Below are 26,309 nucleotides of genomic sequence, written 5' to 3'. Positions count from 1 at the left end.
TCATAAATTATGGGTATGTTTGCTTTGTGTTTTTAAAATGTACTTTACATTAGATACGAAAAATTATACTAATAATTTGTGTTAAATTATTATTTTTGTGGGTAAATAAGATATATATAGTATATATTATACATATTAAAAAATATATTCCATCTCATCCAAATATATTTTAATTTTTTTTAAAATTTTCATCCAAATTTATTCTCGTTTTTTTTTAAATAAAAAAAAACTATTTTTTTTTACTTTTTTCTTTACAAAAAAAATTATTTTTATCTTCTTTTTTTTTTTAATTAATACTCGATCAAATGAGCACAAAATTGTATATTTTATAATAATTACATAGAATGTTTCACAAAAACTAGGTTGAAAGAACAAACCTCATCGTATTAAAAAAGTCTTCATTAGTACCCCTTATCAAATACTACTACGTTTTTCTCGGGTGTATTTGTTTGGAGGATTGAATTTAAATTCAACTATTCATTCAATTTTTTTTTCCCAAAAATATCAAATCAAACACCTATTTTTTATATTATACTAAAAATCAATTTTACATTCAAAACATCACATCAACACCTATTTATATCACATCATACAACTATTTAAATTTAAAATTTTTACTATTTAAATCTCAATCCAAAATCCAAACCCCGAAACGAACACAATAAATCTTAAGATCATCAAACATAAGATAGTTCCGTTGCCCTCTGTAGGAGGATTTCGGTATAACAATAGTATTTACAATGGTGATTTTTAACTCATCTAATAACCCAACTATTTAATTATAACGATTGTTTTTCATTTTTGTTTTGTTTTTTTTTTTTTGTTTTTTTTTTAATAACTGTTCATTACAATGTTTGATGTAAGAAATGGATGGTGAGATAATGTTTTCGAATTAAATTAATAGATTTAATACTTAAAAAAATAAAAAATAAAAAATAAATAAATAAATTATTAGTTAACCTACAAAACCCGATCCAAACACACTTTCCTCGCACATTATTTTCTTTAAATTATCAGAGTGACGGAGAAATTAGTTAATTAGTTAATAATTACAGTTGCAAATCCTATGTTTAGCAATAGAGCATAACCTTCATTACAACAACCAACGGCTATGAATCCTCTTTGGCTCAAATATCTCCACCAAATAGAAAATAAATAAATAAATAAAAATAATAGAAACAAAATTTAATAATACTAACAAAAAATAAAAATAAAAATAATCAAATTTAGAATAAGAAAAAGAAAAAAATACGAAATACAAAATACAAAAACAGACATGCAAAATCAAATCAGACATTACGAAAACCAGATCCACTTTCTGATTTCTTAAACTTCCTTTCCTTCATCTTCTTCCTTATGGCCATCAATCCTATCCATGGCCGATTTCTCTTTTTCTTCATCGCCATTATTTTCCCCCAAACAGCAGTCCCCAACCCTGATTCCGAAGCTCTTCTAAAGCTCAAGCAGTCATTCACAAATGCAGGTGCTCTCGATTCATGGCAGCCAGGAACGGAGCCCTGCGCCGGACAAAACTACTGGAACGGCGTCCTCTGCGAAAACGGCGTCGTTTCGGGGCTCCGTCTCGGTCAAATGGGGCTATCCGGCAGCATCGACGTCGACGCCCTGGCCTCCCTGCCGGGCCTCCGGAGTGTCGCCGTCATGTCCAATTCCTTCTCCGGGGAAATCCCCGGCTTCAATCGGATCGGAGCTCTCAGAGGATTGTACCTTTCCGACAACCAATTCTACGGCGAGATCGCGCCGGATTACTTCTCCAACATGGACGGATTGAAGAAGATTTGGTTGTCCGGCAACAAATTTTCCGGCCAAATTCCGGCGTCGGTGTCCGAATTATCTCAGCTCATGGAATTGCATCTCGACAACAATAGATTTTCCGGCGCGCTACCCACCCTAGACCAGAAGAGTTTAATATCTCTCAACGTGTCGAACAACAATCTCGCCGGCGAGATCCCTCCGACTCTGTCCCGATTCGGCGCCGACGCTTTCTCCGGCAATCCGGGGCTCTGCGGAGGGATCTCCGGCAAGCCGTGCGGGGGTAAACCCATCGCCGGAATCGTCGTTGCCATCTTGTGTTTGCTAGCATTCATAGTGTTGCTAGCATTGGCGATCGCCGCAATTCTACGCATCCGTCGACAACCTCGACCCGGCCAGACTAATAATGTCGACAATCAACCACGGCCCGTCAAACAACACGTTAGCATTAGCAACTTGGTTGAGGCCAATTCGCCGAGAGTAGCGAAGAAAAATGCCGGTGCCGGTGTCGATACAAGAAAGTCAAACTTGCCGGAGTCGAGCAAGCGGGCACCGCGAGATCTAGTGGTCGTAAACAACGAGAAGGGGGAGTTCGGATTAAGCGACCTAATGAAAGCGGCCGCGGAAGTTCTCGGGAATGGCTCGCTCGGCTCGTCGTATAAGGCCACGATGCTCAACGGATTGTCCGTCGTCGTTAAACGGGTGAAAGAGATGAACAAATTGAGCCGCGACAAGTTCGACTCCGAAATGAGACGGCTCTCGAGCTTACGGAACAAGAATATCTTGCCGCCGTTGGCTTATCACTATCGTAAAGACGAGAAACTCATCGTGTCCGAATATCAACAAAAAGGAAGTCTAATGTTCGTTCTGCACGGTAAAACAAACTCATAAAAAATTTAAACTCGTGATCTCACGATCGATCGTAAACATCTGACATATCCAAAAATCAATATAGGTGATCGCGGGATCGCGCACGCTGAGCTAAGTTGGCCGGTGAGGCGGAAGATAATACTCGGGATAGCTCGAGGACTAGGCTATCTCCACACCGAGCTCTCGTCGCTCGACTTGCCACATGGCGACCTAAAATCGAGCAACATTCTATTGTCGACGGATCACGAGGTGTTGCTAACGGACTACGGGTTCAGTGCATTCACGAACGCCGGCCAGGCGGCGCAAGCGCTGATGGCCTACAAGTCGCCGGAGGCCGTCGTACAGCAACACGTGTCGCCAAAATGCGACGTGTTTTGTTTAGGGATTGTGATACTAGAAATTGTGACGGGAAAATTTCCTAGCCAATATGGCGGGAACGCCCAGGGCGGCGCGGACTTGGTCCAGTGGGCGAGGTCGGCGATGGCGGAGGGGCGGGAGGCGGAATTAGCCGATCAGAACGTGACGAACACGGCGGCGGGATCGGTGAACGAGATCGTGGAGTTGCTTCGGATCGGCGCAATGTGCACGGAGAACATTCCCGATCAGCGTTTGGAGCTCGGAGAAGCGATTAGGAGGATAGAAGGCGTAGAGAAGCGGTTAGGAGGATAGAAGGCTTATGCATGCAAGGTAGGGTTGTAAATGAGTATAATAATTTTGATTTTTATGGATTCGAAATTCGATTCGAAATTTTGATTTTTGTATTTAGAACTTTATAATTTGAATTCAAATACATATATTCGAGTCGATTTAAATATGAATCCAATACAAAATAATAATAATAATAATAATAAATTCGATATTCGTAAATATTTAGTTTGATAATAATGACACCCCCGCCGACAAAAGTTATGTTATTTTGATATAGTTTAAAAAAATTTGGTTTGAATTTGATATTAAAATAATATTTGATTAGATGTTTTTTTCGAAAACAAAATGTATTTTTTTCCAGTAAATTTAGTGTCCAAACAGTAAAATTTTAAAAAATTGACGATTAGGTAAAGTGTTAATTTTCTTTTTAAAAATATCAAATAAATTTTTTATATTTTTTGAATTCAATACTAAAAACTAACTTTATTTAAAATATTTATTTCTTATTTCATACTCCCTCGGTCCCACATATCATGTCCATATTGTCGTTCGTCCCACATTCTATGTCACTTTTCTTTTTTGAAAAATATTACACACTTTAATCTCATTTTATATTATAGGATAATTATTTTCACTAATACATTCTTAATTATCTACTAATTACACTCCTCTTAAAATACCGTATCTACAGTGTAGCACACACGGTATGTAGGACATAGGGAGTATTAAAGAATTAATTCAATTTTTTACTATATAAAAGCCTAGATCCAACTCTAACCCAACGAATAATTAAACACAATTTTTAGTACTCCCTCCGTCTCATATATTAGTATTATACTGAGATTTAATAGGAAAAAATAGAAATTACTAAAATAACCTTATTAGTATTATGTGATATAAATGTAATGACATTTGTGTAATATATTGTAAGTTGTAAGGGTATTTGTAATGTTAGGTAAATAGTATAATTACTAAAAAAAATAAAATGAATACTTTGTAATCAGACGGACTAAAATGAAAAAATTGATGATTTGTTAGGGGACAGAGCGGGTATTTTTCCGTTTCACATATAATATCATATTTTTTATTAGACTAATTAATTAGTTTAATTTTAATTTATAATTTTATAATTATATTTTAATTAATTTATATTATTAATGATTTATTAAGCATATTTTTCCAAAATTTTTATATCTACAATGACCATGACATAATATCAAAAATAAAAAAATACTACTCCTTTCGTCTCGCAAGAAGGTTGTTATTTTGTTTTTGCGTCATTATATTTAAAATTAAAAATATCATTATATTTGAATAATTTACTCGATAAATATCATTGTATTTATATTATAAAAAACTAATAAATGTATTTTTATTTTTGTCAGTTTTTTCTTGATTTCTACTGCGTATTGATATAATAATTAATATTCAAAAGATCAACATGAAAAAAACCATGGCAACCTTCTTGCGGGAACTATGAAGTATTAATTTTTAATCCCCGATAAAAATCAAAATTAAAAAGGTACATTCCATAGAGGAAGTGTGAGTATAAATCATTAAAATTAATTAATTTACATACAAAATGGACAACGAAAATTGAGTAAAAATTATTTTTGATCTCATTCAATATCAAAATTATCAATTTTGGTCTCATTTAAATTTTTTTTTATCAATTTTAGTCCAACTCAAATGAAAATTTATCAATTTTAGTCCCAAAATAGTTGACTGAGACTGAACACGGCCGTGTTGGATGACTCAGAAGGTGACTGGGTGTCCCTGGCAACCAACACGGCCGTGTTGATTACCCTGCACTTCTTAACACGGCCGTGTTCCTACCCGTGTTCTGAACACAACCATGTTTCTGCCCATATTCTCAACACAGTCATGTTCTAGGCCATGTTTACGACCATGTTTTCAATATAATCATATTTTAGTTCATATTTTTTATTATTTTCACTTTTTGGTTAAAATTATTTGATATATATATTTATAATTTAACAAAAATATTATTTACAATTATTTTATAATATAAAAAATAATCAATTTTTAATATTTTTAAAATATATAAAAATAATAATATATTAATATATATTTTTTAATAATACTCCCTCCGTCCCACTTACCATGTCCACATTGCAGTTTATATCCGTCCCACGTCCCATGTCACTTTCCTTTTTTTGGAAAATAATTACACACTATTTTTTAATTTAATTTTAATTTTAATTAAACTAATGAGTTATTTTAATTTTAATTTATAATTATTTATATTATATGATAATTATTTTTACTAATACATTCTTAATTATCTACTAATTATACTTATCCTAGATTCTCGTGTCTACAGTGACCAGATATCCAACGTGGGACGGAGGGAGTATTATTTTAAAATATTATTATTTTTATATATTTTAAAAATATTAAAAATTGATTATTTTTTCTATTATAAAATAATAGTAAAAAATATTTTTGTTAAATTATAAATATATATATCAAATAATTTTAACCAAAAAGTGAAAAAAATAATAAATATGACATACAATATGATTATATTGAAAACATGGTCGTGAACATGACCTAGAATATGGCTGTGTTGAGAACATGAGCAGGAACATGGCCTAGAACATGGCTGTGTTGAGAATATGGGCAGAAACATGACTGTGTTCAGAACACACGGCCAGGAACATGGTCGTGTTCAAAAGTGCAGGGTAATCAACACGGCCGTGTTGAGACCAACACAGCCGTGTTGGCTGCCTGGAACGCCCAGTCACTTTCTGAGTCATCCAACACGGCCGTGTTCAAGCCAACACGGCCGTGTTCAGTCACAGTCAACTATTTTGGGACTAAAATTGATAAATTTTCATTTGAGCGGGACTAAAATTAATAATTTTTTTTTAATGGGACCAACATTGATAATTTTGATATTGAATTGGATCAAAAATGAATTTTACTCAAGAAAATTATATCCATTAAATGAAATATTTGACATAAAATAATAATAATAAAAAGGATAAAAAATGAGTTTGTTTCCTTAGTAAAATTTCTTCAAATTTTATTGTTTGGACCATAATTTTTAAAAAATATATATTCTCTTCGTCCCAATACAATAGATATATTTGTCATTTTTGTTTGTCCCAAAACAATAGTCTCGTTTCCATAAATAATCATATCACTGTAAAACTACCCTTATTTTTTTATTATTATTACACAAATGCAACTACTTTTTACGCTAATACACTCGCAAGGACAAAAATCTTTTATCGATATTTTTTATCCACTACCAATATAATATCAATATTCCTTAAATTTTGTGTCAAATATAACCCAAATTATAATTTTGAAACAAAAAAAATATATATATTTTTTCTCTAATAAACATCTCATCAAATATTATTTTCGGGTCGAAATTCAAATCAAGCTATTTCCAAATCGATCAAAAGAAACACACTGGGGGCGGGCACCCATCCAACAAATGAGTCAACTCGATACTCATTACAGCTGGATATACATACACATGTATACGTAGGTACAAACATGCATACATACACGCATAAAATTAATCAATAAGAGTAATCACTCCACTTTTTGTCGCAGTTTAAATATTACTTCCGTCTTCAAATTAATGTTCTACTTTTCTATTTAGGACGTTCAACAATTATTGTTCTATTTTTTTTTTCAAACATAAATTTTACATTTTTACTCTCAATTTATTTATTATTTTTAATATTTATCATATAATTAAAGACAAAATTGTCAATTCATAATAAAAAGACAATCACCTAAAAAATCCTACAAATATATTTAGGACAATATAAATTGGAACAAGGGAGTAGTATTTTATTAGTATATTTTAAAGACAAACACTTAATGAAGGCAGCAAACAAAATCTTGCAGCAGGCTTTTGTCACTAATTATCTAATCAAGAAATTAATTACCACACATTTATTAATATATTTCTTCTTATAATTATAGTAATTTATAGGCAGTATAATTCGCGTGTACGTGCGAGCGAGAAACTGTGCACGTGACTGTCGGCCTTTTTGTCACCATCAGTTGACTTCATTAATTATATTTTTGAGTTTTTTTTTTTAATAATTCTAAAAAAAATAAAAATAAAATAATTTCGATATGCTCACAATTTTTAAAGTAATAGTAATAAAAATCTTATTTTCTTTAAATAATATTTAACTCTGGTATTTTTTTTTAAGAGAAAATTGAGTTTGTTTGATTGGTTTAAATTTAATTATAAATAAATTTTTTATTTTAATTTTAATTTAAATAATATCTTGATTTGATATTTTATAAAAATAAATAAATATATTTTTATTGAAACAGTAAGTAATGTATAATATTGATTTGGATATAAAATCATATTTTTATTAAAAATCATATCAATTCACTAATAACTTTTTATTTTAAATTAAAACTAAGTACACGTACACAACCTACTTCAATTCATAATTAACCTTTCAATAAATATGACCTTTTTTTATATTTTATGTATTTAATTCCAATTTACATTATCATTTTATATTAGAATGTGCTTGTATTTTTAGATATGAGTTTTATTTTATATTTTTGAAATTTATAATATAAAAAATACAAAAGTACAAAGGGTTTGTTTTATTGTGATTTGAATTTGAAATGGTGTGTTTGATTTGATTTTTATTTAAATAGCATGTAATATGATATTTTGTAAGATAAAATAATACTCTTTCCTCCCACGTACTATGTCCATATTACTGTTTCTGTCCGTCCCACATACCATGTCCATGTTGCCGTTTCTGTCCGTCTCATATACCATGTCACTTTCTTTTTTTGGAAAATAATTATACACTTTAATCTCATTTTAAACTTTTTAATTTTATTTTTTCTAATTTTAGTTAAACTAATTAGTTATCTTAATCTTAATTTATAATTATTTATATTATATGATAATTATTTTCACTAATATATTTTTAATTATCTATTAATTACACTTCTCCTAAAATACCGTGTCTACAGTGTAGCAGACACGGTATGTGGGACGGAGGTAGTATTATTATTGAAGCAAGGCATGACATTTATTTTCAAATATTTGCTAATTGTGTCTTAACATATTTTAAAAGTGTTTTGAAATTTTAGAAAGTTTTATAAGAATGATAAAAACTTAAAATATATATACATATATTTGATGAGACGAGTTTTTCTAAGTATTTATTTAATATTATATTTTATTAAAATAATTGTTCACGAATAGCTTAAAAAGTAAATTGAAAATTATGTATATAAAACTCACCCCACCCGCATATCCCTTAATTTCTCAAGCTCATTTATGCAGTTGCTAATCCTGTCTCGATACAATAGTCATATTTATTATTTTTGTCTGTTCTAAAACAATAGTCTCATTTTTATAAAATTTTATATCACTATAAAACTACATTTACTTTTTCATTATTATTACACAATTACTATGGCTTTTTACACTATATACTCATAAGGACAAAAAAATCTCTTATACGTACGTTTTGCTAATTACCAATATAATATCAATATTTTTTAAATTCCGTATCAATTACAATTCAGACTATACTTCTCGGATATTATTTATTTTTGCATTTCTATAAAAGGTGCAACCACTAAACTCCATTACGAGACAGGCAAATTATTAATGTGATAACAACATCAAACGACGTCGTCTAGGAATACTAAGACAGGGTTATGAGAAGCTTCCAGAAAAAGTGCAATCAGAGATACCCATTGAAACTAGTAGTCCATCTATCAATTGAATTTGCGCTCAAATTTTGGCACAAATTCGTGCACGTTTTGTATTTTATGGCAATATATATATATATATATATACATATTATGATTTTTATTTAATAAATAAGTTTTTTTTTTTTTTTTTTTTTTTAATAATAGAAAAAAAAATGTAAAGATAAAAGAAGTAATCTGGTTGTAAGTGTTCAATGTGATTTTAATACTTATTAGTTGATATATTTTTCTATCTCAATAATAATTAGCATACCATAATTTAAAAATATTCTATTGAATGGCCTTAAAAGGAAAAAGTGGAAAAAAATAACTGGAAATATATATATATATATAATATATATATTTTCTTAACGTATTATTTGAAATTATATATATTTAAAATATTTTTACAATCCCTATCAATATACTAATTTTAAACTTTTCGTGAACATGATTTCCATGCAAATAATAAAATATTTTTATATATAATTTAAAACTATCAATATAATTTATCTTATTTTCAAATTTATCCTAAACATTTTAATCAATTCACCTTTATGTAAGTACTATACTGAACAAAAGCAAACAAGACCGAGATTAATAAATAAACAATAAAAGTAATTAAAAGATAAAAAAGGTGTATTATTTTAATATTTAGAAATTTTTAATTTTTTATTGTTACTTAGAAAAATTTATTAAAGAGTCTCTTAGAAATCCTAAAAATGTGTTCCACTTTAAGATACAGTTTTTTTTATGAGTGTATGCATTTAATTATTTAATTATTTTTGTAATAAAAAAGTAAAAATAATTAATTGTACAATGGGATTTATAGAAAAAATAAAAATAAAATAATTTTAAGAGAAAAAAGTATATTTTTATAAAAAAATATCATAAAAATAAAAAAATCGAAAGAATTTGCTCATATCTAGTCCCATAATTATTTTATTTTTAAAATGTTAAAAAAAAAAAGTCCGAAGAGTAATTTAAGTAGGTCATATGTAGTAATAAAAAAATGAAAGTGGAAATCTATTGGCTGTTTGACAAATTGGGAAAAAGGGAAAGAGATAATACACGACTGGGCCCCTTTTGGGAATTTCCAATCCAATCCATTGATTCCGCTTGTAATTTTAATTTATGCATTAAAAGTTTTTATACTTTTCAATTTAGACCCTCAAATCACAACTAATTCGATTAAAGCCCAAAGAAGTTATCAAATTAAATCCAAACCCGATCAGTAGAGACAGACAGACGCCTGAATCGTTCCTCCGTAGTTAATAATTACTTATAATTATTGAGTCATACGGAGCCAAAAGCATCTTCCTTCCATGGAGTCGCCGGAGTCAACCGCCGCCGAGAAAATCATCCTCCGTTGGGACTCAGAGGAGTCGCGCGACAGCATGATCTTCGCCAGCAACGACCGCCTCGAAATCGACAGGTATCTCGACGCCGTCGATGAGCTCCAGAAATCCATGTCATCCACAACCATATCCGATTCCTCCTCCTCTTCGTCCTCCTCCACCTCCACGCTTCAGATCGCCATGGCTCGCCTCGAGGACGAGTTTCGCAACATCCTCCTTTCTCATACTTCGCCCATCGAAGCGGACTCGCTCAGCGAGTCGACTCACTCCGAGTTCGCTTCTCAGGAATTCGATTTGAAGGAAGATCAGGTTGCGGAGACGATTCTGGATAAGAATTTTGAGCATCAGGAGAGCAATAGCAGCACCACCAGCAGCTGCTACAAGTCGACCAGCAGTATCCGAGAAGTAGATCTTATCCCAAGCGACGCTGTCTATGACCTTCGCTGCATCGCAGAGCGGATGATTTCAGCCGGATACTTGCGCGAGTGTATTCAGGTGTACGCGAGCGTGCGCAAATCGGCCGTCGACGCCAGTTTGAAGAAGCTGAATGTCGAGAAATTGAGCATCGGCGATATTCAGCGCCTCGAGTGGGAGACGCTCGAGACGAAGATCCGACGCTGGATTCGCGCAGCTAAGATTTGCGTTCGCGTGCTCTTCGCCAGCGAAAGGCGCCTCTGCGAGCACATCTTCGATGGCTTAGGAACTTCCGTGGAGGATTCGTGTTTCATGGAAACAATAAAAGGTCCTGCAATTCAGCTCTTTAATTTTGCAGAAGCAATTAGCATCAGTAGGCGATCGCCTGAGAAACTGTTTAAGATACTTGATTTGCACGATGCCTTGTCTGATTTGTTGCCCGACATCGACACCGTCTTTGAGTCAAAATCAAGTGAGTCTGTTCGAGTACAGGCTGTTGAAATACTCTCCAGATTGGCAGAGGCAGCAAGAGGTATATTGTCAGAATTTGAAAATGCAGTCCTTCGTGAGCCTTCAAGAGTTCCTGTTCCTGGAGGAACAATTCATCCCCTGACCAGATATGTGATGAATTACATCAGTTTAATTTCAGATTATAAGCAGACTTTAGTCGAGTTGATTGTGTCGAAGCCGTCAACAGGACCAAGATATTCGAGTGATCCTAATCTACCTGATATGGATCTCTCTGAGTTTGAAGGCCAGCGTTCAACTTTGGCACTCCATTTGATTTGGATTATTGCAATTTTGCAGTTCAATCTTGATGGCAAATCTAAGCACTACAAGGATGATTCTCTGGCTCATTTGTTTATGATGAACAATGTTCATTATATTGTTCAGAAGATTAAAGGCTCTTCTGAGTTGAGAGAGATGATTGGGGATGATTATTTGAAAAGGTTAACAGGGAAATTTCGATTAGCTGCAACTAGTTATCAGCGGGCGACTTGGGTGAGAGTTTTGTATTGCTTAAGAGATGAAGGTTTGCATGTCAGTGGAAGTTTCTCATCTGGTGTGTCTAAAAGTGCTTTGAGGGATAGGTTTAAGGCCTTCAATGGTATGTTTGAGGAGGTGCATAGAACTCAGTCGACATGGTTAGTGCCCGATCCTCAGTTGCGGGAGGAGCTGAGAATTTCAATATCAGAAAAAGTCCTCCCTGCTTACCGATCCTTTCTTGGAAGGTTCAGAAGTCATATCGAGAGTGGGAGACATCCAGAGAATTACATCAAGTATTCAGTTGAGGATCTTGAGAATGCAGTGTTGGATTTCTTCGAGGGACACCCACCGATGTCTCAACATTTGAGAAGGAGATCGCAGTGACCGAACTCAGATTGAGTTTTGCCATGTAGAACTTAGCACACAATTCTTTCAATTTTTTACTCTCCAAATTGTTCAGGGTATGTCTGCCTAAGATGTTGGATGCGATCGAGCAGCTACAACAGCAGCAGCAGCAGCCACCGCCGCTTCCCGAGTGCTTCTGCCTCGTAAGCATGTGTTGTTTGTTTTCAGATTTAAATTTTTGTTTCATTTGTTGTTTATATGGGATTGCTGCATTTGATTGTCTCCACGTTAGAACTTTTAACATATATAATTATTATGCTCACAGAAGAAAGTGTTTAGATAATAAGCCTGTCCTCATGAACTGTGATTATCAGCTTCAATGCAAATTGATGATGCAAATAGGATATCATATGTCCCTTTGATTCAACCTTACTGAAATATTAAATTATTTGTGGAATTTAAGATCTTCGGTCTTGCCTTTCCAAGAACACTCTAGAATGTAGTCTATGAATGGTCATCTTTGTAGGTAAAAACATCTTTGTAGAATTATCCTTATGTTTAGATAATTGGTCCACTTTATTGAAGGAATCGAACTTGGGATTGTGACATGAATCTTGATTTCTTTATAGGAAATTTATGCTAATTAGACTACATAAAGTAGTTTTCAAAGTCACATTCATGCTTAGCTAACACTTAACATACTTTGATTGCTCGAAACAATTCTTGGCACACAAATTGACAACTCAAAGTATAGGCACGGTCCAATGCCCAAAATTGACTCTGACCTGCTGCCTTCTATATATATATATATATATATATACTGGACGACATTTCTATAGTCAAAACAAGAGATTAGTCCAAGTCAACAAAAGATGCAACGTAGACTCTCTAAACTTGTTTCTAACTCTGCAGGAAGTTCACAGCAATTAAATGATGTTTAAGTCTGTCCATCTTTGGACAAATAAATGCACTAGTATTCACTACTTATCTGCTACTGTATTTCTGTATACCTACAATAATCGACTGATAGAACTTGTGCTTATGAATCACCAACACGATCTACCTAATCCATAAAATTCTAAGTAGTTTGGTTCTTTATTGGTTGTAATTTAGGCAAAGTCAAAAATAGGACTTAGCTCCCACATATAAATATTCAGTCATGAATTGGTAGGGAAGAGATGAAGATGGGCCAGCAGGGTGGCTTGTCAAAAGGGTGGAAGTTGTGTAGGTGTCTCTTATTCTTGATAGGGATGTTTCATCTGCCATATGAAAATCGATTCAATGATTTTTTTGTCTAGGAAAAGGACGTGGGTATAGGTTTTTCAAGTTTATCTACCTTTGCAACAAAGGGGAAAGTGAAATCGAATTCCAGGCCAGCAAGGTTTGGGGGGGGAACCCTCAAGGGGGTCATAATTTATTCCTCAATCTTCTCTACTACTACTCAAGTGTGATCTCTTAACTTATTTGGTAATTCGTCACTACTCTTAAATCTGGATTTTTGCTACTTTGGGGCTATTATAAATCTGGTATGCATTCCGCGGCAGTGATTAATGTTTTTGTTTTGATTCAATATAGCTTAATTGAATTACTCAGCAACATATTCTTATGTAGTTATGCCCATCAAAGGACCTCAAAATGCTAATCCACAGAAAACGATCCGAAAAAATTCCAGAGAACTGGCATGAGAGCGACCCGTGGAAATTCCATTGGGTTCAAGGGCAATCCAAAACATCCCAAATTAAATATTTTAAATTTAAAAATTATTAATTATGGTGATTCATTTTTAATTCCTGTCACATTAGTACAATGAATACTGGGCAGCGGAAAATAAAAATAAGTTCCAAAGAAACAACTCGGTTGACAATACGAAAAATTGGAAACTAAAAGCCTGTAGAAATATCTAATTGGATGGTTGGATTCCAATCCACACATGAAAATACTGTAAAAATATAATAGACTGTAAAATATTATCCCTAATTCCCATTATTTGCCATCCCTAATTCCCATGACTTCCACCAAGAAACATCTTTGCTAAATAATGTTCATATTTGGCAACACAAAGCATAGGAAGATTATTAATGCTAAGTGTTGAATTTTGCAATTCAGCATATAACATAACTTTTGTAATTCCATGCATAGGAATGTATTATATTTATACCATAATTCAATTTAATTGTAAATATGTATATATAATATAAACTGTACTAGACAACAAAAGGGATAAAAAAGACACTCTTCTTCATGCCTTTCATAATATACAGAAAACAAAGAACATAAAGTGAGAAATTCAATATCATCAAAGAAATGGACTTCATACCTGCATTTGATTCCTTTCTCTTATGCAGTTTTCTCCTCTTCGACATTACCATTGCCTCTCTCGGCAAGTCCAAGTTCGGGACTCCACACATCCTTTGAAGCCAGAGGGGATGATTTTATAAGTGCCACTGTCTCATCCTTTTCGAACTCTTCAGCCTCATCCGAAGTGTATGCATACCTATTGCATTGGTTCCAAAACCGTAAATTCGGAAAAGAGATCAGAACAGTTTATTGGCCGATACATGATCCATAATCAGCTAGCAAACTAAAAGCAAATTGCTTGCCTCATTGAGTTTTGGGATGGAGCCCAAAGAGCACATATGACGCACAAGAGTGAGAAAGACAACACTTGCCAAAAGGCAGGGATGATCCAGGCGTTACGCCATTGCTCGTTGTACGCATCGTGTGACTTGAAATGGATCTGCAGAGTGGCTCATAATTCATAACATGGTAATGGCTTAAGTGTGTAATACACAAAACATAAACCCGACAAAATATATGGTTAGTGTTTAAGATCAATCTTTTGCCATATCTGGATTCTATGAAACTGTTGCTATGATAATAAACAAGAATTTAATGGTCTATATACTGATTTGCAGCATCACCAAAGCTTCATCCAATTATTTGCTTTCACCTCTTTTGAAGCCCTTATGATAAAATGTCCACAAATTTTAAAAATATATATCCATTAAACCAAAACAAGAAAAGAAAAGGAAAAGCATCTCAACATACAATTCTGATATTATCTCACGAAAAACAGAGTCTACAGTACCTCATAGCAAATCCAGCCAACTGATAATATTACTGAAACTGCTAATGCATTAGTGAACTTCCTGTAAATATCTAATTTTGCCGTCAGTTTCCTAGCCTGTCAGAATCAAAGGAATATGAAAAGAGCAGTTTTTAGTTACATGTAACACTAACTGAATAAAATCATGGAAAGAATGAAACACGAAGAATGCAGTTTGTCACATTGAAAAGAGAGCATGCATACAGAAAAGTAGTGGGAAGAAATGCATCCAATTTTACATCAATAAGGTGCAGAATATAATTCAGATAATCATATCCCTATCGAATGCAAATATAGCAACAGAAATACTATGATGTATTGTTTTTAATTCAAATAAAAACCAAAGAAAACAAAAAAGGCTTAACTACAACAATGAAATTGGGAGGGATATTAAGCATAATTTATTTTGCCACTATTACATTCATGCTCTAATATGTTCACAAACTGTGTGCCAAGTCAAATAGCACATTATACTGAGGTGTAGCAGATTATCGAGGGAATGTAATTTCAACACAAGCAGGTTCTGAATTGATTGTAAATATTAGTAAAGGATAAATAAATAGATCAAAATGCCAAGAATGGCTTTTGTTTCATCTGCTAAACATATATGAATAAAAAGAGAACTACACACCTGAAGCTTATTCAAAGTCGAAGAAAGTGAGGTAAATATCCAAATGATAAAGAAAGCATCCATAATCGCCACAGGAAGGACAAGGAATAGTCTAGCTTTTCCTGAGTGATCACTCACGGCACCAACATTTTCAATCAATTCCAGAACTTCTGATGCCACAAAGAAAGTCCCTCCAAGTAGAAGAACCTTCGATGTAAGACCACCTAAGGTGGGCCTGACTACACCATAACCCATAGACACAATCAGGATAATCAATCTCGATACAGTACGTTTCACAGCTCCAAAAGTAACTGCCCAGACAGTGGTTGAAGTTGGTCTTACTCCACTTCCATTGAACTCAGCATAATCATAATACCACAAAGCCATCTCAAACATTCCAAGCGTTATCACAACTGTAATAGAGTTCTGCAGTGGAAGAACTTCTTTCCAGAATCTTGCGTACTGCGAAAACCAAAAGATTCCAAGCACCACAAATGCTAGAGACATGAACCCATAGAACTTCATGAGCGGCGCCATTCTACCAGGGAGGTAACCGGTAGGATTTTTCCACACAGTCATCCCATCAACAGCAGCCTCCTTCAGTCGTTGATCACAGTGAATGAAATAGACATTATACATTCCTGTTTTTGTAATTTGTATTGATTTTGGATGCAGAATAGTTTCCGTCATGTCCATGCCAAACGAGGTTCCAAATACTTGAGGCCAACCTGGATTATCAACTGAAGGGCGGTGAATTATTTCACCTTCCTTGCAAACTCCTAGTTTTGCAAGATCTGCTGTGCAACACACAGCTCTCTGCCCCCCATAGGCAGACCCCCCTATAGTCTTCCTATCATCTACCTCAAACACAACTGCATGAATTGATCCTGAGCTGAAATTAGAAAACTCCATTGGCCTCCGGAATATAACCTTTTCAAACCTGTCATCGAATGGAGAGCATAAGAAACTTGTAAAAGAAATGTACCATAAAACACAATCAATGTTCTTCAGCAAGCATGGATCTCAAGAGATAGATTTATAAAAAAGTAATCTCACTCTTCAAAAACTGATGAAGTGAATATATTAAGCAACCTAAAATTTCAATTTCCTTATCACTTTCTAACAGGAAACTGCCATGAGGCTTACAATTCAGAAAAACAAAAGCCATTTCGTAGGTATACTTGAAATACAAAATTAGCAACACTTGCACACAGAACTAGGTTACAATGCAAACCAACATTTATCTTCTCAAAATTTGATCCTAAATGGCCTACCATTGAAAGGAAGGCATATTAATAAAACTGAATGGTTCCAGCTACCTAAATACTGCATTTAAGGCTCTTCAGCCAATTTTCATGTGTGACGTAGGTTCGAGCTGATATCTACAAATTTAGCATCATTGCATCAAACTGTTCGCAGAAATTCAGCAATGGAATAAGTAAGATTTAGCGACGAAATCAAAATCAAGCAGGCATTATTAGATATACTTCAACATAATGAGCGCTTAGAAGCACAATACTAATGATATTGAACGCTACATTCACAAGCAAACAAAACAACCTTCGCGCGATCTAATCCTCACCGACGGGAATGGATACCGAATTTCAAAGCCAAATTCAACACCACTCTCCATAAAAACATACCTTTTAACAGATTCAAACCAAAACCACACAGCTACACTCATTACCTTAAGCAAACAGACAAAATAAACTCCATCAAAAAGAGAGTACCTAATAAAAGATCCCCCGGGGTATGACTCATTGAGTTCGGGTGCCGACGAGTAAATCCCCTCGCTTCCGCCGTGTACAACAAATGCATTGCCCTTACTGACGAACTTCTCCCCATCGTACTGATGGACGGATGCTTCAATGCAAACCGACACCAGCGACAGGATTGCGATTACGAAGCTCAATCGAAGCATTTCCGCCGCGCGGAATTCGAATTGAGCTTAAGATCTGGTGTGGAGATAGTCAGTCGATCCCGGCGAAGGAGACCACCACCAGCGGCACCTCGACACAGAATTAGCGTCGTCGAGGTCGAGCACAGTTTATCTGTGGCGCTATCATCACTCTGGGCAGGTCACCTACCTAATCGTCACCGCACATCTTGCTCGATTCTACGCGATCACGCCACGTCAGCAGATTCAACGCGCTACCGGTCGTAGCAGATTCCAATCGACTTATCGTTACTTTGGCGCTGTCGGCGACTTCGGGTTTACTTGTTAGTGCATCTCCAATCCCAGCGCCTCGCATTTTTAGCGTGGGTTGTCTCCAACCCATACCAAATTCAATGCGTTGCTTTATTTGTTTTTAATTTTTTAATTTTTTAAAATTATAAATTTTATTTTTATTTTTAAAAAATTTTATTTTAAATTATAAAAATAAAAAATTATTTAAAATAATAAAAAAGATTGAATATTTAAAAAATAATAATAAAAAATATAATTATTATTAAAGTAAAATTAATGTACAACTGCATTAGTTAAAAGTGAATAAATATAGATAATGGATTGGAGATGCCTCACTGCAAACTATTTCAAATTGAAGTAATATTAATTAATTCATTTATGGTTTCTATTATTTTTATTTTTATTTTTTATTTTTATCATTTTAATGTTTATCCCCTAAAAAGTATACATCGAAGAATTCAATAAATTATACTCCTTCCGTCCACACATAAAGTATACAATTATTTTTAGCGCAGTATTTAAAAAATAATAATATTTTAATTATAATAGATAATTAAAAATAGTGTAATGACATTTTTGCTTTGCTTTTTAATATATAAGTAATGTAAAGTAAAGATATTTGTAGAAAAAAAGTAAGGAATTTAATAAAATATTTACTTTGTAATTGAACGTTCCAAAATAGAAATATGTATACTTTATAACCGGACGGAGGGAGTATTTTAATGAATCGAGATGTATTTAAGAAAAACTTTCTGTTTAGACTAACAAAAATAACAAAAACTTTTGAGGTAGATTGTTCCTTTTAAGTTTCTCTTCAATTTATTATCATAGTCTTTATGGTTCTATTTACAAGACATATTTTCAATTATTTGGTATTATTTATTTTTCAAAAATTATTACATCAAATATATTTTTTTCTCACAAAATATAAAATCAAATACTAATATGTTTTTTTTTAAACTTCTAAATTTCTAAAAACCTCTGTCATGTGAAATGTCTATATTTAAATGAAAGACAGTATTCTTGTGTTTTAATTTGATACTAATATTCATATAGATAAATGTAAGCTTAAAAATATTTATAACTTATAATGCCTTCAAACTTACTAAAGATATATACATATATATTTTATGTATAGACAATATATATATATAGTTTTTATCGATTGATAGAAAAAATATATTTTTTTATAAAATATTAAATCAAATAATTATTTATTTCAAATTCTCAAACCCCGAATCCAAAAAAAAAAAAAAAAAAAAACTCACAAAGAAACATAATTTGTTTATTTAATTAGTATTTTAATTTGAAAAATTCTGTGAAACTCAAAGATCACTAGCTGAGTTGAGCTGGTGAGTATTTTCCATAAATACCAAATGAGCAAACTACAATGTGTCTGTCTGTCTATACATACAACCCAACAATAGTTCCAGCATCCTTCCAAACGACAAAACACCATGGAAGGAAGGATCATTCAGACACATCAATTTACTTCCAAACAACCAAGACAATTCACAGTTCATAACTTACAAGTAACTTGTCTGTCTTCCAATTTCCAAAACAAAAAAAGACAACTAATAATCTATTCCAAAACCTTCTCGGACATACCATGTTTCCGATAAATCGATCATTTTTCCAAGAAACAGCTCTATAACAAAGATCAATCCATATCGAGGAAGTCCATCCTCTTCTTCATCATACCTTTGAGATCAGAAGCTTCCCTGTCTGCTTTCTGCGCCTGCGCACAAATCAAAAGCATAAATAACGCTGGCGAAGATCGATACGGAAATGTAGCATGAACTAAGCTCACCCTTTTTATCTCTGCTTCGGAAACACGGGTCATGTGGGGAGGAAGCTCCTCCTTGTCCAAATCCTGACCAAAATCGAATCAATGGATAATGCGTGGTAAGGAAGAAAGGGATGCAGTAAGTTACGATAATAATTCTCAGAGTACATACCAGCTCCCCGATTAAGACAACATTTTCCCCTCGGATTATATAAAGACCCAACGGAATGTCGCAATAGAGTTCGCCAACAATAACACGTTCGCAAGCGCTTTCTATAACAGCATTAGCTATGGAAAAGAAAAAAGATATCAACTCGTGTTAGGTAGACAGTAATTACGATTAATGGCCTGGTCGGTATGCAATAAATTCAAACTCGTACCAAATTGATCAAATGAACGGAGAATCCCTAATAGCTTCCGGCCATCTCGAAGTAACACTAGTAGTTTCTCTGCAAGAATACGGACAACTTTAATCACAGTTCCGAAGGTAATAAAATTAGGTAAAAAGAATTGTACTTGAAATATGAAAAGACAGCCATCACATTAACACAATTACAACTGCATTATCTGATATGATCAAATGTTCGACGATCATTACAATTTCATAAAAACATATATAGAGATCAATCAAAGTCTATTGTGATCTAAATACACACACAGTTACTTCATTCATCAACGATCGAATCAAATACCTGCAAGAATTCATTGCTTATTGACTAAAAATCCAGAAATGCAAAGAACTCTAGTGAACTGAAATTACATGTAAGAGAACATTTCACCCCCAAATGTCCAAAAAATATTCGATGAACTCTCAGAAGATTAGCAGACAGATTTAATAGAAACCATATATTTAAGCTCGAAATACTGATTGCAACAGAGGCTCCAAATTACAAAATACATTAAAATGATCCAATCACTAATGGCAATATTCAAATTCCAATAAAAATGGAGAAACAAAACCACCAATACATGTCGATTCCAACAGCAGGAAATGCCAAAAACAAGCACATACAATTATCTAAACTATCAACTTCAATAGCACAGTCGTCAAGCAATCAATAAAACCTTACTGTCGAGATAGCTGGCAAGAGATGTCGAGAGGTAAATATCTTCGGGGCCTGCCCACGACATGGATGAACTAAAAACAAAAGATCTTCTAAGTTTTCGGTATTACCAAAAATTCCACCGAAAAATCCAACAATTCCAATTAATCAAATGCACTAGCAGCTCAAAATCGCTCGCCCAATTTATCACCCATTCACCCTCCTCTCAAAACAGGAAGGAAAAGCAAAAAATGAAAAATAAATAATAATCCTGAAACTTCGACAAATTAGCGAAATCTGAATTCGAGAAGGAAAAGGTTCATCTGCAGAAGAAGATCTATAAATGAAGGAAATTTTTGTGTTGACTTTCTGCCGCGCAGATCTGACCTCGGAAAACCCTAATTTCTCACGGGTTCAGCCTGCCCACAAATTCCCGGGAGGAATTCCGAATCGATTACGATCGATTCAAGTGTGCAAAGCCCAGCCATTAACGTACTGGCACCAACTAAATGTGTTCAATCCTCACAGGGATTTCTCTGCAATTTTCTGCATTTCCTCTTATTTCTATCTCAGGCCTTGATGTTTTAGAGATTTGTGTTTTGAACCATATGGCATGATACTACGTTGTCCAAGGGAAGAGAGTTAAATAACATGAATTTATATGCTGATAAATTTGGCAGATTTTCGATTTTACTATTTTAATTATTTTTAAAAAATATTAAATTAAATATTTTTAAGATTTTTTTATTTATAGAATTTGATTTTCGATTTTATTATTTTAATTATTTTTTTAAATAAATATCAAATTAAATATTTATTTTTTATTTATTATAATATTGTACTAAAATTAAATTTTATATTCAAAACATCAAAGCAAGTATGATGGGCTCATACGAGTAGAAGAGTTCATTAGCGGCAGATCACGAGGGCTTTCAAACTGAGCTCTAATACTAGAATTGATATTCGGCCAATTCAACTCTAAATATGATATTGTCGGAGAATTTGGATTGACTCCACATAATTTTTTTTAAAAAACTTACTCCAAAAGTCTTGTACTAATGGAATTCATTTAACACTTTCAAAGAGTGAAATTTTCACTTCTTCCAACGTTCGAATTTAGCTGACACTCAACAAAAAATCAAAATCAAAATATTATGAGGTAAGACAAAAATGATTTGTTATGTAACTAATAGAGTCTATATATATTTTTTAATTTTTATGAAACTTAATAATTTAATACAATTTTTTTACCTTTCTTTTTTTTAAAAAAAAATACACATTAAACTAGTACACTGTACACTAAACAAAAGACACCGAAAATTTCTTAGACATTTCCGGTCCACGCGTGAACAAAAGTCTCCTTGATCAAGTTATCATTCTTCTTCTTCTTCTGCAATTTCTGCTAAATACACATCGCACGAAATGCACCCCAATTTCCCCAACTCTCTTCTTCTCAATTTCTCCTAATCCTAATCTTACATATATATTTATATATATACATATGCTCATTCGCAGCCTCAATCCGATCAGGTTCGTTTCCCTGCACTTGTGTCCAATTACAGACATAAGAAACCTCGCGCAGCCATGACCGACGCAGTGATAACAGTAATCCTGACGCAAGTCGTCACGATTCTGGACGAACAAATCCGGCAAGAGATCCGATTAGTGACCGGCGTCGGGAAAGAGGTCAAGAAGCTCAAGACCGAGTTCGAGTCCATCAAAGCCGTCCTCGTCGACGCCGAGAAGAGACGGGTCGAGGACGAAACCGTCAAGGTATGGCTCGACAACATCAAGGACGTTTCCTACGACACCGAGGATGTCCTGTCCGAGTGGCTCACCGCTATCCGCAAGGCTCAGATCCATGGCCTCCAAAACCCTTCCAAGGTCCCTTTCCCTTCCCTCACCTATTTTAACCTAATCAACTCTCCATTTACTAATTTACCTCATTATTACAACATACTTTACTTACAATTTTATTTTAATCTTCAATTGTTCCGACAGATTCATTCCTTCCTCACTCTACCTTGCGTCGGTTTCAACAGAGTCGCCCATCGTCGCGACATAGCAATCAAGATAAAGAAAATCAACGAGAGGCTCGCTTCGATCGCTACCGACAGATTAAGGTATAAATTCAACGTCAAAATACCTCGCAATGAATACATTGATAGGATTAGGACAACCTCATATGTAGACATATCTCAAGTCCAAGGTCGGGAGTTAGACAAGAGCACTCTAATAGCCAAATTGATATCTCCTAGGAATAAAAAAACCAGTCTAAACATAATGTCCGTGATCGGGTTAGGAGGCATTGGCAAGACAACCTTAGCACAGGTAGCATACAATTCGAGCGAAGTTATCCGAGAATTCGATTTGCGGATTTGGGTGTGTGTGTTGGAGCATTTCGATGAGGTCCGAATAGCGAAAGCCATATTAGAAGACGTGGAAGGGAGCGCACCGTATTTGTTCGAGCTTGAAACAGCTGCGCGAAGAATCAGACAGTGTATACGAGGGAAGAAGTTCTTACTTGTGTTGGACGATGTTTGGACAGAGGATTTTAGGAAATGGGAGCAGCTTTGGAACACTTTGAGCACGGGCAGTCCGGGCAGCGCCGTGCTCGTGACCACTAGAAGCGAGAGGGTTGCGAAAGCAATGGGGAGTAGCTACGATCTGCGGTTAGAGGAGTTATCGAGGAATGATTCTTGGACATTGTTTGAGAAAATAGCGTTCCACGAACGGAGTAGGGAGGAGTGTAAGAGATTCGAGGTTGTCGGAAGGCAGATTTCGGACAAGTGCAAGGGGCGGCCCCTTACCGTTAGGACAATAGCCAGTTTGATGAGGTCGAAAACATCCTTACAAGACTGGTCCGAGGTGTTGGCGAGCGAGATTTGGGCGTTGAAGGAAGCCAAGGGGCTTTTCCCACCGTTGATGCTGAGCTACGACGATCTCCACCCGTCCCTGAAGCCGTGCTTTTTGTTCTGCGCTGTCTTTCCTAAGGATCATGTAATAAAGGCGGACGATCTGATCAAGCTATGGATGGCGCAGGGGTATCTCGAATCGAGTGATCCGAGTGTTGCGATGGAGGATTTAGGACACGAGTACCTCCAGAACTTGGCGATGAGGTCGTTTTTCCAGGACATGAAAACCGAGAAGGACGGGAATAGGATCGTAAGCGTGAAAATGCACGATATGGTTCACGACTTCGCGCATTACCTAACGAAGAACGAGTGCTCGATTCTCGAAGTCACCTCTGATTTAGAGCGAAAGATCGAGTTAGGCCACGAAAGGGCGCGCCATATGACACTGATACGATCGGAAGACGGGCCTTTCCCTAAAGTCCCGAATGTCGAACGCCTGTCGACGTATTGGGTGCAGTCTTTTTACGATTCGCCACCGATCGTGAGCAAGGATGACCGAGTCGAAGCCGAGTTCTTCGATCGATTGCCGCGTCTCAAGGCTCTCGATTTGAGCCGTAACCGTATAGGCGAACTTGCTAAAGAAATCGGGAATTTGGTACTGCTAAAGTTCCTAAACTTATCCCACAATCCGATTCACGAGCTACCCGATAGTCTCTGTGAGTTATACAATCTGCAGACGCTGAAGCTTTCCGCCTGCAGCCGATTACGAAAGTTGCCGCAAGGAATCGGGAAGCTCGTGAACTTAAGACATGTCGAAATTGATCGAACGGACAGCCTCAAGACACTGCCTAAAGGGATTGGTGAAATGGAATCGCTTCAGACACTAAGCAAGTTCGTCGTAGGTTGCGGGAAGGACACGATAGGAGAAGCGACGTGCAAGATCGCAGATTTGAACAAGCTTAACGATCTCCGAGGATGTCTGAAGATCGAAGGGCTGGGGTGCGTTACGAACGTCGACGAAGCTAAAACAGCTAAGCTCCACGAAAAGAGCTCGCTCGTCGACGTCGAGATGAATTTCAGCCCCGCGAACAAAATTGAGCGGCAAGAGGAAGTGATCGAGGCCCTCGAGCCGCAGAAAAACTTGCAGTGCTTACAGATTAGTTCTTACAAAGGCTTGAAACTTCCGAAGTGGATAATGACATTAACAGATCTGCGGAAACTGTGTCTGAAGGACTGCCCGAGCTGCGCGGATCTGCCGCCGCTGGGGAGGCTGCCGTCGTTGGAGACGCTCCACATCGAAGGCATGAGTAGTGTGAAGGTTCTTGGGATCGAATTCTTGGGAGTCGGCGCAGAGAAATCGACGGCATTCCCGATGCTGAAGCAGCTGAAGATGTTGAGAATGGAGAGCTGGGAAGAGTGGAAGATAAGTAGCGACAACGAGAGCGAGCGATTCGAGATGATGCCACGCTTGCGCTGTCTGAAAATCGTGCATTGCGCGAAGCTGAAGGCGCTGCCGGTCGATATCCTGAGGAAGCGATCGATCGGAAAGCTGCGAATCGAGCAGTGCAGCCGGCGGCTGGAGGAGGATTATTACAGAGAAACTGGCGTGGAGTTGAGCAAGATTCCACACATTGCCAAAATCCGAGTTTGTTATTGAGCGTGTGTAATGTTAATATTTTACGAAAATTGAAAAATTGCATTGTATTGATTTTCAAAATAAAAGGTCGGACTCAAATTTAAATAATTCATATCTACGATAAAATCAAATCTCAATCTATTAAATTTAAAACTGAATATTTAAAATATGTCAAATATTTGATGTGTATTTATGTGTAAATTCATCAGTTGATCCATTCCTTCCTAGGGATGGTTAATGTTGTTGTTTGTTAGTGATCGATTCTATTTTCTCCTTCTTTAATAATCTTTTTTTTTTTTAATTTTAATCTATTTCATAAAAAAAAATTGTCAATTTGTAATTGTACTATTTACCTACCATTATAAATACTATTTCAATTTATAATATATTACACAAATGTTATTACATTTATATCATACAATACTAACAGGGTTAGTTTAATTTTTTTTACTTTTATTTTACTACATCTTAATACTAATATTTGTAAAAGTTACATGCAAAAAGCAAATGAATACATAAATACGAGAACGAATGCAATATTACAGTGCATGCATTAGAATTGATCCAAATGATAGGAAGATTTTTTAACTATAATCATTCAAAATTTTAACACAGCACTTATCGGGATGGATTAAATAAATGTTTGTAGTAACGTTGTATTAATATATTTTGTTAGGTTAGAAATCTAACTTATAGTGTATGAAATTATAACATTTGATATCAATTATATGATATATTTATATTATATTAATATAATTCATATATATATATATATTATATATCTATATATAGTGCAGTTATTATAATACTCGTTATATGTACAGTCAAAATGACAATAATAGATATTTTATATATATATAAGTTTAAATATAATATGATGATAAGCCATTGTTACAGTACTATCTAAAATTCACTTGGACTAGGTTGATGAAATATTGACAAAGATCACTCCTAAATTTTGAT

General features: G+C 34.7%; 5 protein-coding genes across 7 annotated transcripts; 3 read left to right on the top strand and 2 right to left on the bottom strand.

The window, feature by feature from the left end:
• The first annotated feature begins 1,344 nt into the window (after positions 1-1,344).
• On the top strand, positions 1,345-3,335 carry LOC127254809 (pollen receptor-like kinase 3). Its single transcript, XM_051280103.1, has 2 exons — positions 1,345-2,644; positions 2,726-3,335. Exons 1-2 carry the CDS (start codon positions 1,357-1,359, stop codon positions 3,307-3,309), a joined length of 1,872 nt encoding a protein of 623 aa, XP_051136060.1. The 5' UTR covers positions 1,345-1,356; the 3' UTR covers positions 3,310-3,335.
• Positions 3,336-10,253: 6,918 nt separating this feature from the next.
• Positions 10,254-14,144, top strand: LOC127254325 (exocyst complex component EXO70A1). Of its 2 annotated transcripts, XR_007839450.1 has the most exons (2): positions 10,254-12,325; positions 13,421-14,144. XR_007839450.1 is itself a non-coding variant. In XM_051279382.1 (1 exon), exon 1 carries the CDS (start codon positions 10,344-10,346, stop codon positions 12,159-12,161), a length of 1,818 nt encoding a protein of 605 aa, XP_051135339.1. In that variant the 5' UTR covers positions 10,254-10,343; the 3' UTR covers positions 12,162-12,533. The 2 variants fall into 2 exon arrangements, 1 of the variants encoding a protein (XP_051135339.1); XM_051279382.1 differs by lacking the exon at positions 13,421-14,144 and having other exon boundaries at positions 10,254-12,533.
• Positions 14,145-14,254: 110 nt separating this feature from the next.
• Positions 14,255-18,054, bottom strand: LOC127254326 (uncharacterized). The gene is made up of 5 exons (XM_051279383.1): positions 17,569-18,054; positions 15,860-16,778; positions 15,211-15,306; positions 14,723-14,859; positions 14,255-14,616 (listed from the first exon to the last, which is right to left on the bottom strand). Exons 1-5 carry the CDS (start codon positions 17,757-17,759, stop codon positions 14,460-14,462), a joined length of 1,500 nt encoding a protein of 499 aa, XP_051135340.1. The 5' UTR covers positions 17,760-18,054; the 3' UTR covers positions 14,255-14,459.
• A 1,316-nt stretch (positions 18,055-19,370) lies between these two features.
• On the bottom strand, positions 19,371-21,452 carry LOC127254334 (sm-like protein LSM1B). Its single transcript, XM_051279395.1, has 5 exons — positions 20,883-21,452; positions 20,193-20,261; positions 19,985-20,100; positions 19,837-19,899; positions 19,371-19,764 (listed from the first exon to the last, which is right to left on the bottom strand). Exons 1-5 carry the CDS (start codon positions 20,941-20,943, stop codon positions 19,687-19,689), a joined length of 387 nt encoding a protein of 128 aa, XP_051135352.1. The 5' UTR covers positions 20,944-21,452; the 3' UTR covers positions 19,371-19,686.
• A 761-nt stretch (positions 21,453-22,213) lies between these two features.
• Positions 22,214-25,454, top strand: LOC127254320 (putative disease resistance RPP13-like protein 1). Of its 2 annotated transcripts, XM_051279376.1 has the most exons (3): positions 22,214-22,739; positions 22,857-22,978; positions 23,114-25,454. In XM_051279376.1, exons 1-3 carry the CDS (start codon positions 22,440-22,442, stop codon positions 25,365-25,367), a joined length of 2,676 nt encoding a protein of 891 aa, XP_051135333.1. In that variant the 5' UTR covers positions 22,214-22,439; the 3' UTR covers positions 25,368-25,454. The 2 variants fall into 2 exon arrangements, with proteins under 2 accessions (XP_051135333.1, XP_051135332.1); XM_051279375.1 differs by having other exon boundaries at positions 22,857-25,454.
• Positions 25,455-26,309: the final 855 nt, after the last annotated feature.

Source organism: Andrographis paniculata, unplaced genomic scaffold, assembly GCF_009805555.1.
Source record: "Andrographis paniculata isolate CXL003 unplaced genomic scaffold, ASM980555v1 Contig52END, whole genome shotgun sequence".
Taxonomy (NCBI): Eukaryota; Viridiplantae; Streptophyta; class Magnoliopsida; order Lamiales; family Acanthaceae; genus Andrographis; species Andrographis paniculata.
Note: the sequence above shows the minus strand (reverse complement) of the source record. Positions and strands in the feature narration are given on the sequence as shown.